Below are 20,191 nucleotides of genomic sequence, written 5' to 3' on the forward strand. Positions count from 1 at the left end.
GAACTTCCCAAGGCTCTCTACTGCGAGTCGACGACCCGCCGTCACCTTGCTTCGCCAACTTACGCAATTTATTAATCTTATCATCCGAATATGACCTCGCGCCCCGGTCCCCTCTTACCCCCAAATAAAACTGACCGCTTATTATGTCCCACTTCAGTAATAAAACAGTCTTCAAACAAGCGTAATAATTTTACAATTGTATGATCTACAAACGAAACACTGTCATAAAAATATGCATAATTCCATTCCATATAACAATCGCAGAGAAACTTGACTAACCGATTTGTAAAACAGAAATTTTCACAAGAATATTGATTGTGACTACCAGCTTAGGTGTGCAAGCTTGTTAAATAAAAAGCTAATAATTAAAGTAACATTATAGTAAATTTAAGTAAATTTTTTAAGCGAAAGTTTTACTTATAGATGTCGGCTACGAAGCGAGTAGGGCTACGGCTCGTAGCAGCGCGCGCGTCGCAAAAGCGGAGAGAGGAGTGCCGGTGGGACGAACCAGCGCGCGCGACACCCGCGCGTATTTATTCGCAAGGCCACGCCAGCGGCATGCCAGTGCGCTTACGACGTTTGCACGCGCCATACGATTACCAATATTACCTACGTACTGTCGCGATAGCAACGCGCACGATATTATGTTCTGATTTATTCAAAAAAAAATAATTCAAAATGTTATCAATCTTATCAAACTCAAAAATATTATGGGGTCTGTGGCAAGTGGTGACATATTGTACTTCGCGGACGACGCTGCCCCTACTGCTTGCGGCCGGCGCAGCTTTTCTGGTGATGCAGGTGATGAGCCTAGTGCGAGAGAGCCGAAAGCTTCCACCTGGACCGTGGGGTCCTCCTATCGTGGGCTACCTTCCATTTGTGGGAGTCCGTCACAAGACGTTCCTGGAGCTGGCTCGCTGCTATGGAGCGCTATTTTCCGCACGTCTTGGAAATCAACTGACTGTAGTGCTAAGTGACTATAAGCTGATCAGAGAAGCCTTTCGTCGTGAAGAATTTACTGGGCGGCCTAGTACGCCTCTTATGCATACTTTGGATGGTCTCGGTAAGTCTTAATTTGATATTAAAAAATTTAATCTGTATATTTTTATTTTTATTTAGATTATAAAAATTATTTGCTAATTTTTTTTTCGCCCGCTTAATAATTTCGAATTTTTTATGTAAATTTAAATGTGTAATAAATATTGCTGAAAAAATACTTCATTTGTTTATCAATACACGATTTTTTTTAACAATTTAATAAATAAGCTTAATATATAAAGCCGGTAATAACGAAAGCACATGCGCACGGGGCGTCTTACAAGACCTCCCGTACCGACAAGACCCGCCCACATATTCATCCCCCTCCTTCTTGTGCAGGTATTATTAACAGTGAGGGTCGTCTCTGGAAAAATCAACGGCGTTTCTTGCACGAAAAACTACGTGAATTTGGCATGACATACATGGGAAATGGGAAAAGAATTATGGAGGAAAGAATTAAGGTGTGTATGTGAAAAATTATAGAAAACGACAAAATGCGATTCACTTTTGTTTTACATTAAAATTACAAATGTTCTGATACAATATTATTGATAAAGTTAACTTCAGATGTCATCGCTTGAATCATATATTTTATAATAACTTCAATATTATATTTTAGACTGAAGTGCAAGAGCTCATGATTAACCTACACTGCGCTGATGGAGTACCAATAGACGCAAATCCGTTATTAGCTTTGGGCGTATCAAACGTGATCTGTGGCATAACTATGTCGGTGCGATTCAGCCATGGTGACGCACGATTCGCGAGGCTTAACCATCTAATTGACGAAGGCATGAGATTGTTCGGCGAAATTCACTATGGAGAATACGTCCCATTATATAATGTAAGAGAGTTTCTTCTATCTTCTTCTATCATCTTATATCATCTTCTATCTTAAATCAATAAAGTATATTGTCTGTGTGCCGTTGCTTATAGTCATGTCTTTTTAGTATCTACCCGGAAAGGCTCAAGTCCAAGAAAAGGTGGCGAAGAATCGTGAAGAAATGTTTGAATTTTACCAAACATTGATAGATGAGCATCGCAGCACTCTTGATATCAACAAGGCGCGGGATCTTATCGATGTTTATCTCATTGAAATTGAAAAGGCTAAAATTGAAGGTCGCGAAGGAGAACTATTCGAGGGAAGAGATCACGGTTAGTTCACCATACTTGATTGGTTTAATATATGTAGCTTTTAGTGAATGGTATTTAAGTTTTTTTTTCTTTTTTTAGAATTGCAGCTGAAACAGATTCTCGGCGATCTTTTCTCTGCTGGAATGGAAACCATTAAGTCATCTCTGCTGTGGATGATTGTGTTTATGATACGAAATCCCGATGTGAAAAGGAAAGTTCACGAAGAACTCGACTCAATCATAGGCCGCGACCGCCTGCCCACTATCGAGGATATGTCCAGTCTTGTTTATACGGAATCCGCTATTTTAGAGACTTTGCGAATGTCAAGCATCGTGCCCTTGGCCACTACCCACTCTCCAACTAAGTACGTATATTACTTTTCTCACAGACAAAAAAAAACTGAAAAATTTTTTTTTCAAAATATATTCTTTTTTTAAATTTTAAAATTGGAATTCTAACGATAAAATTTTTAACAGGGACGTCAACCTCAACGGCTACAGAATTCCAGCAGGTTCTCAAGTGGTACCTCTCATCAATTGCGTACACATGGACCCCAATCTTTGGGACGAGCCGAACAAGTTCAACCCAAGTAGATTCATTGATGACGGTGGCAAAATCAAACGCCCTGAATACTTTATGCCCTTCGGTGTAGGACGACGCATGTGCTTGGGTGACGTCCTCGCCAGGATGGAAATGTTCATGTTCTTCGCGAGCATGATGCACCAATTCGATGTGAAAATGGAGCCTGGGGACGCACTTCCTTCACTGGAGGGCACGGTGGGTGCGACGATCTCGCCTCAAGCTTTCCGCGTAAAGTTTATTCCGCGCACACTGCCTGCGCCCGCGGCGCCGGTCGTGAGCTTTCCCGACCATCCGCATCTACGCCATGTCGGCTCGCACTAAGCGATTTCTTGTTATTCCGACACACACCCACCAGTATTCAAGATCACTCGTTTTAGAGCGATTCGATGACAAATATAATTAAGATTAAGATAAGTGACGTCATCGCTCCGGCGATGGTCCAGGCTGTGCATAAAGTGTTCAATTAAATGTTAAAACGAACTTTAATTTAGTTAAACTGAAATTTCCCATCGGTGATTATTATTCATTTGTTACAACAGTATTATTTATAGTTGTCCGATCTGTAAGATCGTTGCCGATCGTTTTCATGAAATTGATAGGTTTCAGTTCAGTTTTAAGATCTAGTTTTTTATACCAAATTATCATTTTATAGTAGGTTATTTATTAATTGTGTTGAATGTTGAGAGTGATCTCATGTTATGTGTGAATCGATTAGTGTCTATTTAGGATTGTAATGCATACATTTCTAGTTTATAACGTACCTATCATGAGTAATATACTTAGTAACATTCCATGGTAGCGTAGAACCAGCAACTAGTCTAAGAGCGGTAAATTGTCGCTATAGGTTTATTATTTTCATTATACAGTTGTCAAACAGTTTTTACAAAGCGCCTACAAGGGCGTAATCCAACACTTACGTTAAACTACCATTGTATCGCTTTGTAGATATTGCTATATTTTTAAAGTGTTTACAATTGATAAATAAATAAAATTACAAGATTCTTAAACATGCATTTTATTCCGTCTAACTACATACAATTCTAGCGATCTATATGAGATCACAAAAGTATTTGGTTTCTGGTGGAGAGAGAGTCAATCCAACTTTTCCCATCATTTCCTCCTCTGTCGGTGGGTCAGAAGCGAGTCGAAGCTTGAAGGTTTTGAAAAATCGTGCAATTAGGCCAACTGATATCATTCGAGACAGCTCGTCACCCGGACACATTCGTTTACCTGACAAAACAAAATATTATAAATGATGTTTGTTCACGAGAAAGTCTGTTTTTTCCGGCCTGCTTACGTTGAATTTTGACGCAAAAGACGCATGAATACATCAATAACGTCAACACATGGAAGAATGAATACAGTGCATAAAATAAATTTTAAACAAAAACAACAAATAAATAAACAGTGTGATCTTATGTAATTAAATTAAACTAAGTTCACATATGTTTATAAATTTCTTATAAACATATGTGAAACGGTCACCTGATTCCTCAAGATTTAGTTAAAAACTATTGATTTGGTGGTCTAACAAAAAGCCAATTGCAACAATTTAGACTTTAGCTTTCATCGTTCTTGTTAGTTTATGGTCAATATTTATTAAAATCAGTGTAAATAAATCGCATAGAACTTCCAGTATTAAATTCGAAATACCAGATACAAAAACATTATACCGAAATCGAAAAAGCTTTCTAATGCCGCATTTACATTCAGGCTTAGAGTGCTTTTACACACTCGGCCTGCCCACTTCCCTGCTCACTACGGCTAAATGTAAATGCGGCATAAGCGTGCTATGATCTTAATTATTATACTATTAGCAACCAAGTTTGCATATATTCATATCTTATGCCGCATTTAATACATTAATTTTATATACGCGATACTTACAACGAAGCGTTTACACACTAGTCCTGCTCACTGAGGCTGAATGTAAATGCGGCATATAATATGTTAAGTATCAATCGTGTATAGCTTTTAGTACAATACCTGTCTGAAAGGCTATAAATTCTTGAGGTTTTAATAAATTCCCATCTTCATCCAAAAAGCGTGAAGGGCGAAATTTCTCTGGCTCTTCCCATGTCGAGGGATCCATATGTACTGCCCATTGCAAGGGAACAACCATAGTACCTTTGGTTATTCGATAATCACCTAAATATGTGTCCTAAAATATATGATTATTATCGACACAACGTATACTGGAACTTTATTAGGAGGCAAACGGGCTATCTATAATTAAAATTTAGATAATAAAATTAATGAACCAAGTATTGTCTTTTAAGACGTAGGACATGAAGATGATTAGAAACATTTGGATGTCGTTTTGTAAAAAAAATACAGTAAATATGGTAACCATAGTGACATATTTAGACCACGATCTATGTTCTCCATTCATTTTCTAACTTCTTTTTTACTCTTTTACTTAAGTAATACTTGAACGGAGTAGTTGTCGCCCGGAATAAAATACCTTTTAGACGGCTGCCTCTTCAGCCATAGATATGCCTGATCGGTTTTCTAATAGGCTATTAAGCTAGGAAAAAATACCTGGACACAACCATGGGGTATTCCAACGGGAACTATAGAGCGCACTCGTTGAGTTTCACATATCGTCGCCATCATGTAAGGAAGCTTTGCGTGGTCTATATCAGTCTCGTCCGGGCATACAGTCATTATTTCCTTGCGAACACATTCCTGAAAATCCCGATAATTCAGTCTGCTGTAGCTTTATAGCCGCGGCTATCTTACGTGAAAACTTACAAAAATTACATACAATATATATAAATTACAAATCCAAAGACTCAATGTACGTAAAGACTTCGTGAAATGGCGTTGTAATGTTATAAATTAAATCCGAATTTACATTGTAATTTAACGGGCAACACATATGTGAAAGAAATAGGAGATATTGCAGGAAAGTTTTCTGAGTATTGCCTATTCAAATATCCAGATGAAACCCCGAAAAATACCATTGAAACTATTACATACATAAATATAAAAGTCTAAAACAACATCTTGTCAACCTGTCCTTAGCTGATACAGAAAATATTTTTATCATCTAAAAATAGTTTAATAATAAATTTGTTCTCTGTACAAATCACAAAGTAAACTACAGTAACATGTCAAAAAGAAATAGTAGCAGTAAAATGTATTTATTTTTGTTTGTTAAAAAAAAGAAAAAAAATGTGTGATATATAAAGTCCCTGGACACGATGGTAGTGGAGTACAAATTATAAAAATAAAAAAACATGTCAAAAGGCAGACTGGCTGCCCACAACACAGGGAATCCTAATTTTCACTTTATTTACATTTGCACTTTATTTCACCTAAATATCCTTTTATTGTATACAGGTAATAAAGTTTTTCTTTTAATTCTCTATTTCTTTCTTTGGCGAACAATATGCGCTATTTTTTGTATTTTTAAGATTTATACATACTTTAATCATAAGGTACAAGAGTCAGTAAAATACTATAATATCTAATAGTTTAATTCTTTATAGCTTTTAATTTAAAATTTATGTTGTGTATTAACACTGTTTATTGTATGTACCTGATTTCGCTGGTCGTGTCCATATGTTTTAGGGACGATATCGCTTTTTATATCTTCGTATGTATGTTTGTGTTGACATGTGTTTTTCCTAATTTTGTGGTCCAAATAAAAAAAAGTCTCTAGACTAGAATAACCTTAATCTTAACGTACCTGTTCTTCAGGATATAATGCCATAAATAAAAAGTACCAAGCAATCGTAACTGATGTAGTATCAAGCCCAGCCCCAAACATATCAGCTAAAAGATACACCAATTGTTCATCGCTCATATACTTTGCGGAATCTTCGTTTGCGTCATACCGCCTTTTTTGCTCTTTCAGAAAATTGTCAAGAATGCATTCGTCTTTAGAAGCGTGAAGAACGTCTGGGTCAAAATAATGTTCCGAGTTAGATGAATGTTTACTGTAGCTTATGCATTTGATGTGGCCTTGTGGGTGTTCATTGAACATGTTTTCGTGCGCCGCATAGGACGCCTTTTCCGGTTGCGGGATTCCGATTAGCTTACGACGCTTGTCTATAAGGCTGGCGTATAGTCTGTGGGTCTGAGCCTGCCCACGTGTCAGTACCTCCATCGTCACTTTTATTGATGGCATGAAAAACCTATGTTATAAATCTATATTAATACGCATACAATGTAATCGCAATTTAAACTCAATAAATTAAATCTCAAGGATACGAAAAAATGCATCAAGATAAACAGGTTCCATACGAGACTTCTATTAAAAGTTAATCTTTAATTAATTGTATAAAGATTCCAAATGAGTATAAAAATTTGCTTATTTTTCTACAATTTGTATTTAGCTCTTATTAACTACCTACCGATACTCGATATTCGACTTAGAGTCCTTCAAGAAAAGAGCGTACCAATTCTTAAAAGGCCGGCAACGCACTCGCGAGCCCTCTGGCATTGAGAATGTCCATGGGCGGTGGTATCACTTAACATCAGGTGAGCCTCCTGCGCTTTTGCCCCTGTTATATAAAAAAATACCTACCGTAGAAATGGTAGAAAGTTCACAACACCAGCCACACCCATTTCATGGCAGCCTTCCTCTTGTATTTGTCTAAACCAGATCCATGTTTTATCATTTTGCGGATATTTATACCCAAATATAATATCGTTTACAACATTCCCAAGAGAATTTGTTACCATTTCTGTCAAATTTATAGGTTTTCCAGTAGATTCTTTAACATTCTAAAAATACATTCACATATTCAAGATTTTTTTATAAATATTGGCAATAAACATTTGTAATAAATACAGGATTACTATTCTATCCTATTTATTACTAGGATAATACTCGAAATAACTTGCATCTGACGAAAAATTTTTCCTAAAAATTAATATCATACAATTTTAGTGACCAACATTTGAGGTATCATTTCTGAATAATTACATCCGTTTTTGCGAGTATTCATTGGGTTTTTGTCATCACGTAGAGGTCATTCGGGTAATAATGTACGTTTTTTGTGCCCAAAAATTTGTTTGAAAAGTACATATTATATTTTTTGCTATCGTAAAATATTGCATCGTATTATGTTACTCAATTGTAGCAAGAGCGTGACCAGACAAATCTTGGCAAGCAATTTGTATTGTCATTATATAAAAAAATATTCAATGCAATTAAATAAAATTTATACGTAGTGAATAATTTATAACCAAGTTAAGCTACAAAACTTTAAACTCTGGTGCAGTTTCGTAATCTATTTTTCAGTGGTTACCTACAATCTAGGCTACAATCAGCACGATGGCGTCATACAGCGATAACACAGTTATTCCGATCGCTAAGGATTTACAACAACTCCTCGACCTTAGCCACTGGAGCCTTCAGGCCGGCCAATGCTTATGATCTATAATAAGTCTAGGATCCGATAAGGTCGGAGGAAAAGCACAAAATCCTTCCTCCACTGTATACATTTTCCGTTATCAAGAGATACAGAGGCTCAATTTTAAATGAAAAACATGTGTAATAAAATAATTCAGGATCCCCTTTGATAAGCTATCTATCAACTTTGTTCGAAGAAGATTGTCTCAAGACAATCTAATCTTATCTTTGGGAAAAATCGAAAATATTTTACAGTTACTACATTGAAGTTCGATGATTATTTTAAAAAGGTCTCCCGCTTATGACAGCTGCAAACAAATCAAAACGTCAGTTAATGTTACTTTTGTTCATTAAACACATAAGGAAAAATCAGCACAAATCACTACATAGTATAAAACAGAGTATAGAGTAGAGAAGTATAAACAGTAGATAGAGTGATTCAAGAGGAAGGTTTATATGTATTATAACACTCATTAAATAGTGGAGAAGTACTGTTATTTTTGAGGTTTTTAATGTGATGTCGTAAATAATTACATTTTTTCCGCTTACATTGCAATCGCAGGCTGAACCCTACGAGTTTTATCAAAATAATGCACTAAGTATTGTACACATTGAAAAGGTCTACAGAAAAGTCCGTTATGGTATATGTCTATCTCTTATGGATAACCCACATTTTTATATAAAACGTTCACAGATTTTCTGTAGTGTATTTAGTATCAGCATTGCACCCGTGCGAAGCCGGGGCGGGTCGCTAGTTAAATAATATGACGCCCAACGGGCGGCCTTTATATGGTGCGTAATGAAGTTATTCGAGGAAAGACTGATGTTAAGAAAATAGTTACTAAGATACCGCGCATGGACAAGACCTCATGGACTTGACTATTTGAATGAAGACAGCGGAAAAACAAGCATGCAGCCTGCAAATGGATGCAAAGGACCGGTCGAGTACGAGAAAAATTGAGGAAAAACGTCCAAAGGTTATTTATATATTTTACAGATTAATATAATCTATGTTACATTCGAAAACTACTGTGGTTTATATTATTGTAGCACTGTTGTTTTTTTTCCAAATAATCCTACCTTCGCCGGCTACTTTATCATCGGGGCGTCGATTAAGCTAAGCATCCTTTCTTTTCTACCATCCTCTAAATAAAAAGAACAAGTTGTTTTTATTTAAAGTAAACATTTGTGTACAGAGATTTGCCTTTAGGGGGCTGGGAGTTGATGCTATTTGATACATTCTTTCTACCAGCCTAGCACTCTTGTTTACGAGTGCGATAAATGCACATAAAATTGTTCTTAAATTTACTTTTATATGGCTTATCGTTAGGCTATCTTATAACTGCCCGGATAGTCTATTTAAAAGCCGCTGTAGCTCCCTCTATGTTCTCTTTCATAGACAATTTTTGCTCTTCTACAGAGCCGAAAGTTGCAGGTCTGTGCGTCATGTTCAACTCGTTTCATACACTTACGTTATTACACAATTGAATGAAAAATGCTCAATTATCGATACTTACTTGTATCAACTCGTCAACGCCAGAAGCGATTCTGGTCTCCAATCGATCACGCGCAAGGCTGTGCTTGCTCATACCAAAGCTTTTAAGCCATGTCGTTATCAGCTTGCGTTGATCTTTCCACAGAGCACCCTCAGCGCAAATGATACCTTGATCAGTTAATATAATTAGTATAGGTCGACAGAGCCGATTGTATTAATCTGATCTACTATAAACAACATCATGTACATAATATACCGCGCACTTGTTAATGTGGTATTTATAAAGAAATACGTTTGTCTCGTAGTAGGGGTGACAATCTTTACAAAATAAACGGAAATCAAACGTAAGTACAACGACTAATTAATTCACTTTTAATTTATTTAAGTTTTGCACTCGCACATCATACATGTTTTGTTTACTAACAGAAAAAAGTCCTTCAATTAATTGTAATAAACCGTTCTTACCATTGCCTTTCATGATGCCGTGGGTCAGGTACAAAGGCGCACGACCCGAAAAGTCCTCTTTAGCGAAGGCCTCCCTAATTAATTTGTGGTCCGAAAGAACTACAGTAGGAATACTCCCCATCTTAATGGAATAGATCGGACCGTATTCCCTTGCCAGCTTCGTTAGGGTTAAGTGGGGGCTGTTGCGGTCGAAGAATGGCAGATAACCGACAACTGGTAACCCCCAAGGCCCTGGCGGAAGATTCTTCCATTGCCTAAGTTTTTTGTTTATCCAGAAACCTATGACAAAGCTCACTAGCCAAAGAAAGAGGAAATCCATTTCTGTAATTAATCATACCAATTAATTAATCGGATTATACTTTATCTCTTACTAACTAAAATGTGTATAGCCACAATACGTGACTAACACTGAAAATATTTAGAACTGGCCAGTTAGAAGCATTGATAATGAAAACTTTTTTGAGATTACCGCGGTCAGAGAAAAAAATCTTCTGTTTTATAATTTTAATATTAACTTAAAGAATATCGAATTGAATAATTAAATAACTAATTAAAACAATAGTAAATGAAACGATAAAAAGTAAATTTTAAAATATCTTAAATCTTTAATACGATAAGGTTTGATTTACATTATCTTTGTTCTGTGCGACCTTTATATTCCCACGACCAGTAGTGCCACTATTGAAAAAACGCGCGTGAGACGGATGACGCATTGTATCAAAATGGCTAGCCTGTTTATGGCTAGCGCCAGATAATTCTAGTGCTATATACGATGTAATTACAGATTTACCTTGTTTGTTGGCTTTAGGTGAACTTGCTGATTATGATGTCACACTCGCGGAGATTTTTTTTACGATTTGGTAGGGGTAATACGATTTTTTTTATCAGACCACTTATCACGAGGCCCGGTGCTTGCCGAATGTCGACGGACGCTATCTTCAACCGCTCAACCAATCTGTTTTTCATTTTGAAATTTAAATTCTGAATGTTCCAGGTAGACAAATCAAAATTTTAAATTTCACAAAGGTTTTTGAATGTTTTTTGTTTATATATTTTTTTGTGTCTGATGTTATCTTCACATAAACGCGATAATAGGACACTGAATTGAAAGTGATTACATTAATATTAAAACTGTTATAATGATTTTATGTTTATGTATATTTTAAATTACACATAAATAACTTACACTAGATAATACAGATATGTAATGGAATACGATACATTATATAATAATGACATTGTTCTGTCTCCTTGACGTAATGTTGACAAAGCACCTTTAAAAGCAATTTTTCACGTTAATGTATAAATTACTCGTCACGTTGTTTGCCCGCTATGGACTCCTAAACTACTTAACTGATTTCAACCGTATGCAGTTTCATCTAACTTCAAAGATAGTACAGCTTACATACACACACATATATATATATATATAATTCTACTGTACTTGTTTATGTAACTGAACTCCTCAAAACTTTCATACTTTGTTTACTAACATAGTCGCTTAAAATATCATACTGGACAATGTTTGTAGTCACCGCTAGTCTTTTAGTATTATACATACCTTTTCAAAACAACATTAAAGCCTTTCGCGTCTCAAAATTCATCCAAAACATGCTATACTTTTTGTTTGAAAATAGTCAACAAGTCTGCGCCAGGAATAACTCGTAAAAGAAAAATGTAGTCGAGCTATGCAGACATGTTCCATTCTTTTGTTATAGGAACAAAAACTGTGACCCAAATAGTTTTCTTTGAATTATTTAGTGACTGCAACGGACCCTCTATCTTTTTGATGGACCTATATACTAAAATATTCTAAGGCTTCTAGTTGGAAATGCTAATAAGAATGTTTTTTATTTAATGCCTATTGCTATATGAATATGCTACATTATATTAAATCTTATCCATTTCAATACTAATAATTAATTTGAAGCAATGTAAAACTTTATAAAACTTTCCGGTTTGTTAATTTTAAATTTAATTATGCAAATGTTATTTTTTTAGAGTGGCGTTTGATGTAAGTATATATTTATCAGCCTTATCACGAATATACTGTAGTTTCGGCGAGTATATATGTGAGACATGATGGCTTCAGCGTGCGAATCTCATCCCTAAGATCGGACGTTTATTTCATCATTCAACATTCACTCGAATGGTGAAGGAAACCATTGTGAGTCAGGCACAGGAGGCTAATTTTGTATTTGCCTATTTGATTCACAATCATTCATAATATCTTTTATATGGGCTTACCTATAATCAATTTAAAAAAAACCATTGTTAATTGCCTATATAATACGTAACCCGCTTTTATTACCTTTTTGTTACGCTAACAGTAATTAAATCTTAAATTGGAAGAGTAATATTTTTATTTTACATTAATTTATTCTATTATTTATTTTTTTGAAAAATTTATGCTAAACATAATTGTCATAAACCAGCTTGTTACATAACCAGTAGATATAGCATTATATATGATGCTGTCAGCTGTCAATGTCATCTCTGTTACTCCAGAGTATTGACGTACCAAACAGTTTATACAAATTTATCTGTGCAAGTATTTCTATTCGAACTATGTGTGTTCTTGCTTCTATTTAATTTCGAATACGCTTACGATGTGCATCTTAAGTTTTATAAAATAATATATATATTTACTTTTTAAATATGATAGCTATTTAATATATTTAAAGGAAAGGTTGTAAAGACAAATATAATATGCTTAGTATTAAGATGTTAAAATAATAATTTATACACCTCTGTTACTTAAGAAAGACAACATTTTCTGTGTGTGATTTCTAATAGTGAGCTTCATGCATTTGGTAAATTTATTAGGTTACAAGTATATGGGGAACTTAAATCAGTGATTTGTATTTAAGTCATGTATTAAGACGTTTATAGTTGTGTTAGCTGGTCAGCTTGAGACGTACGAGGTCATGCAGTCGCAGGCGCAGCCAACGTGAAGTGTGAAGGTCGGTCAGCGTCCGAGCTGTTATCGAACCAATAATAACTTAAAATATTGCTCACAAAAACATTGAATTGAGCAAATGTTGTCGATTTTTGGTACTTTCATTTTTAACTTACAAATAATTTTATTTCTGAATATTGCGAGTGGGATTCGGGAGTTATTACCATGCACAGATTATTACAAGTTAAAAATACATCACAGACTAAATTCTGTCTGTCTGTTCTCTCTGAAATTATGTTTGTTTAGTAAACTCTTTTTTTATGTCACTTGTCTATCACTCGTCTATTTACGATAAACATAAAGCCACAAGCAAGTTTTTCGACATAGTTTCTTCGCAGAGATCGTGCCTTTCAAGGTACGGTTTAATCTACCAAAACACGATGCTTATAAGCCCATCCACGTGCTTTTGCCGTCAAAAACCATTATTTACGACACAAATGTCAACGCACACCGTGGCTAATCATGGACCTAACCATGTCATAGACTTTGACCATAAACTTAAGAGTTATATGGACTTGATTGAAACTCTTTTGTTTTCTCATGAATATACATAATTGTATCGACTTCTTCGATACAAAATATCACCTCGGGAGTTGTGTGCTGCGTTATTGTGGGCCACTAGACGAGGAAGTTGCATGGAGCTGGTCCGCAGTGCTGATATTAAATTATAAGTGTGAAAAAAATAACATACCGGCGATATTGAAATTTAACTGAAAAAAATTTAAAATGTTAAAACTGTTTGAGCGATTGCTGACATTAAACTGGTCATTACAATGTAGTTAAATACGCTAAAATTATCCTTCATTAATTACATGATATAAATCACAACCTGTTAAACAAACTATTAACTTAATTTCATCATTTTTTCGTTGTTTAAATGTTCAATTTACTTATATTCCTTTTATATTAAATGGCTTTAGCTTGGCTTAAGATTTTCTTATCTTTTGTTGATATTTTTTTCTTGATAGCCAAGTAAATGATGGCTGTGCTTATAAAATTAGTGTCTATATATGGCTAAATAAAGCCATACTTTGACACTAATAAGAAGAATACTTCGGGGATATAACACTCGGGATTAAATACATATATTTTGAGAGTTGATGCATGTAAGCGATGAACACATTTAATTTTAACTACACGTTAAGATTATAGGTATATCGATAATTAATTTATAAAAAATTAATAAATAAAAACAATATATTTTATATAGAAAGTTTTATATTTATAGTGACTCATTCAACTAAAATACAGTTACACTTCTGGTGTTACTGACACACTGCAAGGCTAGTGCGGGGTGGATGCCCGGACAAAAGGGACCTTAAATGGTTACTGAACTACACTGCACAGAGTATTATGACATTCCTTTACTTTCTAAAAAAAGATGTTGTATGGATGAGTCATACAAACATTGAATCCTATTTTAAACGACTTAAAACAACTGAAGGATTGTCTTTTATTAACATAACTTTTACACATTAAAAGAAAAACACATTTTTAACGGATTGAAGTTATGTATTATTGTATTTAATATTACACTAACTACTAAACTTATAATAATTTAAACATAATTTTAAATTTAACCGAGGTTTGCGTGCTTTACAGCGTGCGTGGTCCTGATTGACCACGCACGCTGTAAATCCGTTAAAAAAGTGTTTTTTCTTTAACTGTAGAATTTGTAAATATAACTTATAGTTTTCTTATTTATTACGAATATTTTTTTTCCTAGCATTAAGGTTTTGGCGACGTTACTTTAGAATAGTACTTAATTTTGAAAAACAAGGGAATTTGAAACATGTAGTGAACAATCTGCAGACTATGTTATAGTTTTTAGATATCTGTACTCTGGTAGGCCTGAAAAGATGCCTTTTTGCAGAGAATCGTACCCAGGATTTTTTACAAATTGACGGCTACATCTGGCGATATGATGTATACGAATAACTTTTCAATTCAAAAAAATGTTTGATTATACAATAAAATAATTTAATTAATGCATCGTAATTAGAATTGTAAACCTCAAAGTCTCAAGTCTCAAAGCTTTAGACATACTAGAAGCGTAATAAAAAGTCGTTGGTACTTTCGAGAGAGTATGAGAGTACAAGCCAAAGGCCAACGAAGAGGCTTCGGTCGTCCACTCTAGGGCCAACGAACGACTTAGATACCTACGTTTATTTCCTTTTTTAAACATTATGTTCTGGAATGTCTGAATCCTATGCGCTTCCTTCGTTTATTTTTAGTTTGCGTGAAAAACGTCGTTGGGTCAATGCATTCGAGGTTTTTACCCTCAACCCTTGCAGGTGTTGCACAATTTCGAGAAAGTTCCCGGCATAAATTATGAGTCATTGTTCTATATTTAAATTTATTATTAAGTTCTTTAAGATACCAAGAGTATTTATATATTCATTTAATATCTAAATGAGTTGGTTTGAGTTTTTTTTTCGTGTGAAGATGAAATAATTTATTTTGAATAATGGATGTCGAAATTCTCATTAATAATACGACTAGCCATCGTAGACATATTTGAACCAACTAAACAGAACGAGAGTATATAATTGTGTACAAATTGGATAATATTTAACTATAATTTAGGTTTTCATGAACATCTGATTTCGTAAGTGAACTTGCATTTTTTTTAATGAATTATATTCGATTTTTTTCTACACTTTCCGATTCTTTTGAAACAGGTATTTTAATGTAGGTGTTTACACTTAGACAAAAAAAATTAAATTTGTAATTAAATTGAGTGGTTTTTGATATAGGGATATGAGATACACATTTCTGGAGACATATTGGTTATGGGTAACCACCAGGAGGCCCATCTGATGGTAAGTCATACCGTCGCCTTACACTTACATTGCCAGTGGGCTGGCAAGTGTCTTGCAGTCCTTTTACCTCTGATACCTCTGATCTCTCCGAGGTCTCTTATTAAATTACTTTGTCTGTGCAATCAACGCGTGGCCCAATAGGAGTTAAGGTATATTTCTATTTAGTAATTAATTATCGATACTATCAATAGTAGGCATTGTATTAAATATGACCAAAGGAAATCTTAAATTAAATTACTGTAAGTGTAGATAGCACAGAATTCCTACCGGTTCATTGAACTTTGACAAGTGAAGGGATAAGGTATTTTAATTTTTCAAATTTAGAATGCGTTTAAAGTACATTTAATTTAAACATTAACCTGCGTTTTCAATTTCGAATTTTAAATAAAAGAAAGGTCAAAGCTTTGGCCTTTTTTTTCAAAAAAAAGGCAAATTTTTGGTATTATTTAAAATGTACTAAATATTAGTAGGAACATTTTCAAATAATTAAGATATTATTTTAATAATTTTGATAAACTTAGAATAAATTATATATACCAATGGCGCTACAAACATTTAAGCCTGGGCCTCAGATTTCTGTATCTGTTCCAACTTTTGGGTCTAAACCATGCCGGTTTCCTCATGAGGTTTAACTTCATGTACGAGCGAGTGTTAAATGCGCACAGAAAGTCTATTATTTCACAGTCGAAGATCAAACCTACGACCTCAGGATGAGAGTCGCACGCTTAAGCCACTAACTAGGCCAATTGCTCAGAATCAGGTAATTATTTATATTATTCCTAATATGTACTACTACTTTTTTTAATTTAACATACATTTATTGCAATGTTTACACGACGTTGTGAACGTTTCAAGACAATTATGGTGGTATGACAATTGATTAACAAAAAATAAAAACAATATTATTTATGATAAAATACTCTATGATCTATTGTATCTTTTATTAATGATATACTTAATGGATAGTCCGAAATATGTAAAACATGTATTGTCTGTCACGATCACGATATGTCAGTCTCGTGACATTAAGATGCTTAATGTCATAAGATGCGCAGAAGTCATTTTTAGTTATATCTACTAAAGCCACTTGCGCAAACTTTCTCCCGCGCAAAATGTGGCCGAGTCATGTGCTGAGAATATTATTTTAAATAATTAGTTTCGAGTATATTAAATATTATATTTTAAATTATAATTATGGGTAGCCATAGATGGTATGCACGAATTAGGGTCAAATCTCGTATGTTGTTCACACGCACGAGTGACTCCCAAACTGAAATAACCTTAGAAGTATCAAAACTTGTTTATTTTTACTTTATTTCATGTGAATAAACTTGTCTAATATAAAATAAGTAGTATATAAAAGAAATTACTCTATAATTATAATAAAAAACCAGAATTTTTATTCCCTTTTTATTATAGCGTAAATATAAATTACAAGTAAAAAAAATATTCTTTTAATTTTTTTGAGATTTCGTAATCTGATAATGGCGCAGACAACACTTAAAATTATTTTCTAAACTCACAAAATCATACACCATGTATTAGTAACATTTCTTTGATGTAGATTATTTTACCTGCTTTTTATTTATTATAAATTAACTGTCCAAAATTTCCTATTCTACTACATACATATACACACTGTTATGTTATTCACACTACAGTTCCTTTACTTACTAAGGAGTTTAAACATTAAGAAACACATCACGCAGAGATCTTGTTTCGTATACTATGCATAAAAAACATCTTCCTTAATTTTCTGTAGCCAAGTAATCACGGCCTAGGTTGTACAAAACAAACAGTTTGTTAGCCTTGTAATCTAGCCGTGATGCACCTAGTACTGATATATATAATTAGCTATTTAAAACATACATTCCTCAAATCGGAGATGACGTTATCGCATACATTGTATGTGTAGACAACAAAATAAAAATACAAATGTTGAAACTTTTGAAAATTTTCCATCCATTTGCATTTGGTTCTTAAAAACAGACAATCAATGAAAGTCAACAGCGCAATGAATAGCACGCTTATTGACATTTGTTTCAAACCGAGGCGAGGTGACAAAACTCACATCAATATCAAGGCTGGCGTCACTTTTTTTCTTTCAGCTAAAAGCTCATAATTTTGATACTTTATTGAGATATTCTTTTATAAATTTAAAGTTTAAACGTACGCTTAAACGTTATTTGATTATATTTTAAGCATTCCCCGATAGTTTCCGTGGCAAAAATAAATTGTTATTTATAAGAGCGTACCAAGTCAAATTTAACTGATAAAAATACTTTTTCGATTATTTCTTGATAATTTCCCTTGGCAAGGCAAGTTCTAGATCAGTGCCTGACATACGTTGTCCAATAGAATGAATAGGAGTGAAGACCTCCTCCAAATTCTTCCATTTGTTTTTATTTCTCACGATAATTTTCCAATTCTGCCCCTCTTTCCCTTTTACTCCACCTTCCCAAGTTTCTGGTGGGCGCCCTCTCTTTCTTCTTGCCACTGGGCCATTCCAAGTAAGGGTCTTGACCCGTCTGCCATCACAAATGCGGGCCATATGACCGGCCCATTTTCTTTAAACCTTTTCTTTCTTTTTCCAGATATAAGATACAAAATTTAATAGTTTTATGCGTATAGAAACATACTTATGAACTCGGAAGCTTACTTAATATCCCTATAAGTCCATTGGATGAATATTATTGTATGTTTATTGTTTCGGCTATGTACAATAAATGTAATACTGGTCGCACTATTTATTCATATAAAGTAAAGATTATATGACAGTAACCTTTAGATTGTCATTTTAAATATACACAAATATATTAAAAGGTGATCGCCCGGAGAGAAACAAATGGATTAAAAACAAAGTAAAAATATAATTATCATATGACAGTTGAACAATTTGCATACGTTTTGTAATGTACGAAAATGGCTACGTTTAAATATATTTTATTAAATTCCACTACCGGTTGGTAACTGGTTAAATTATTAACTATTATTAACAATTCAATTTACTCACACCGCTGGCACAACGACCCAAAGTGAGAACGCTACCTTGGAGTTTCGTTCGCAGTTGCCAATCGGCTAGTTGGTTCGCCTTCCATGGCATATTCCCAGCGATATATGGGCCAGATATGTTATCTAGACACTCCGATCTTCTCCCTCTTTTAACTCAATACAGTGCACCCAGGTTAATTCGCACTTATGGATGGCAAACAAACCCACTGCTGCATATGTAAATATGCAAAGGCACAAAAAGCTTTGTATCCAAACAAATTAAATTATTTATTCATTTACGTAACAAAATCTACTGTCAATCGTCTGTGACTTATGAAACTCAAAAAGGACTTTAAATGCTTCTAATTTTACATTTACTTCCAGTTTCCAAATCAAGGGCATTGAACGGGAGAGAAGAACTGGCAATCTGTTAATGGCCATGTATTTTGTTTTACACAATGTTTGTAAAGAGCTGCAACAATTACACATGACATCTTAAGTAAAATAATAATAATAAAATAAATTAAAAACAAAGATTTGTCCTCTATCAGCAGGAGGCATGGTGAAGTAGGACATACTTACATTCGTGGGAACACGCAAATACATAGTCGAAATAACTATAGCTATAATACACTAGTGCAGCAACATATGTATAACAAACCTACTCCCAATAAATTTAATGGACACAGAATTAATTGGAAAACACCTTTACTCTCTCTATGTCATAGCCAAAACATTCTTTGGCCTCCCAATCTCGTATCTTGAACGTTGTAGGTAAGAAAGTTAACTCAAGTTTCATATTGGAGAAGGCGGCGACGCCATGTTTACAAACAAAGAGATCAATGCACCTCAAGTAGGTTAACGCAGCAGCAGCGGCGCAACGATGTATGTTGTGCGGGTCGTGGTCTCCAAATATCGTATTAATTACCAAAAATTCCACTCAAAGTGCTTTTTAAGTGATGACCTATAGACATAGATTCCAGCAGAAATGGGCCGCATTTGTGTCTTGTATATTTATATTTGAATCATTAAATTATACCTATGTAATTTTACTGTCACTAGTATATCATATATATGTATATGTATATTAATTTAGTTACTCATATTTATTAACTTACGCAGTAAAAATTTAACTGGTTACGTTAAGAATTATAAATGCTATTTTCCATTTATTTAATGGATATAAAAAAAAACGTCGCGTTCAAATAAAACAACTATATTAAATTTATAGATTGCAACGTTGATTCATATCTACTAATTAGTACTAATGAGTCATATACAAAGGTATACAAAGAACTGTAGACATTTGAAATTCGAACCCTATTATTCATAGTAAATAC

General features: G+C 34.2%; 2 protein-coding genes across 2 annotated transcripts; one reads left to right on the forward strand and one right to left on the reverse strand.

Annotated features, from left to right (window-relative positions):
* The first annotated feature begins 548 nt into the window (after positions 1–548).
* LOC110994648 (cytochrome P450 18a1) lies at positions 549–3,761 on the forward strand. The gene is made up of 6 exons (XM_022261440.2): positions 549–1,063; positions 1,378–1,499; positions 1,658–1,882; positions 1,989–2,193; positions 2,272–2,536; positions 2,649–3,761. Exons 1-6 carry the CDS (start codon positions 679–681, stop codon positions 3,073–3,075), a joined length of 1,629 nt encoding a protein of 542 aa, XP_022117132.2. The 5' UTR covers positions 549–678; the 3' UTR covers positions 3,076–3,761.
* On the reverse strand, positions 3,754–11,033 carry LOC110994649 (cytochrome P450 306a1). The gene is made up of 8 exons (XM_022261441.2): positions 10,870–11,033; positions 10,080–10,400; positions 9,637–9,782; positions 7,289–7,488; positions 6,449–6,896; positions 5,296–5,442; positions 4,741–4,915; positions 3,754–3,984 (listed from the first exon to the last, which is right to left on the reverse strand). The coding sequence occupies exons 2-8, from the start codon at positions 10,396–10,398 to the stop codon at positions 3,803–3,805; spliced, it is 1,617 nt and encodes a 538-aa protein (XP_022117133.2). The 5' UTR covers positions 10,399–10,400; positions 10,870–11,033; the 3' UTR covers positions 3,754–3,802.
* Positions 11,034–20,191: the final 9,158 nt, after the last annotated feature.

The sequence above is a fragment of the Pieris rapae genome, chromosome 7 (genome assembly GCF_905147795.1).
Source record: "Pieris rapae chromosome 7, ilPieRapa1.1, whole genome shotgun sequence".
NCBI lineage: Eukaryota > Metazoa > Arthropoda > Insecta > Lepidoptera > Pieridae > Pieris > Pieris rapae.

Excerpts from the sequence above, each read along its gene's own strand:
- LOC110994649 (XM_022261441.2), bottom strand. The coding sequence starts at position 10,398 with ATGGATTTCCTCTTTCTTTGGCTAGTGAGCTTTGTCATAGGTTTCTGG. Across the intron at positions 6,897-7,288 it reads AACTTTCTACCATTTCTACG|GTTTTTCATGCCATCAATAA; the intron begins GTAGGTATTTTT and ends TTTATAACATAG. Across the intron at positions 4,916-5,295 it reads TACCCCATGGTTGTGTCCAG|GACACATATTTAGGTGATTA; the intron begins GTATTTTTTCCT and ends CATATATTTTAG.
- LOC110994648 (XM_022261440.2), top strand. The coding sequence starts at position 679 with ATGTTATCAATCTTATCAAACTCAAAAATATTATGGGGTCTGTGGCAA. Across the intron at positions 1,064-1,377 it reads GCATACTTTGGATGGTCTCG|GTATTATTAACAGTGAGGGT; the intron begins GTAAGTCTTAAT and ends CTTCTTGTGCAG. Across the intron at positions 2,537-2,648 it reads ACTACCCACTCTCCAACTAA|GGACGTCAACCTCAACGGCT; the intron begins GTACGTATATTA and ends AATTTTTAACAG.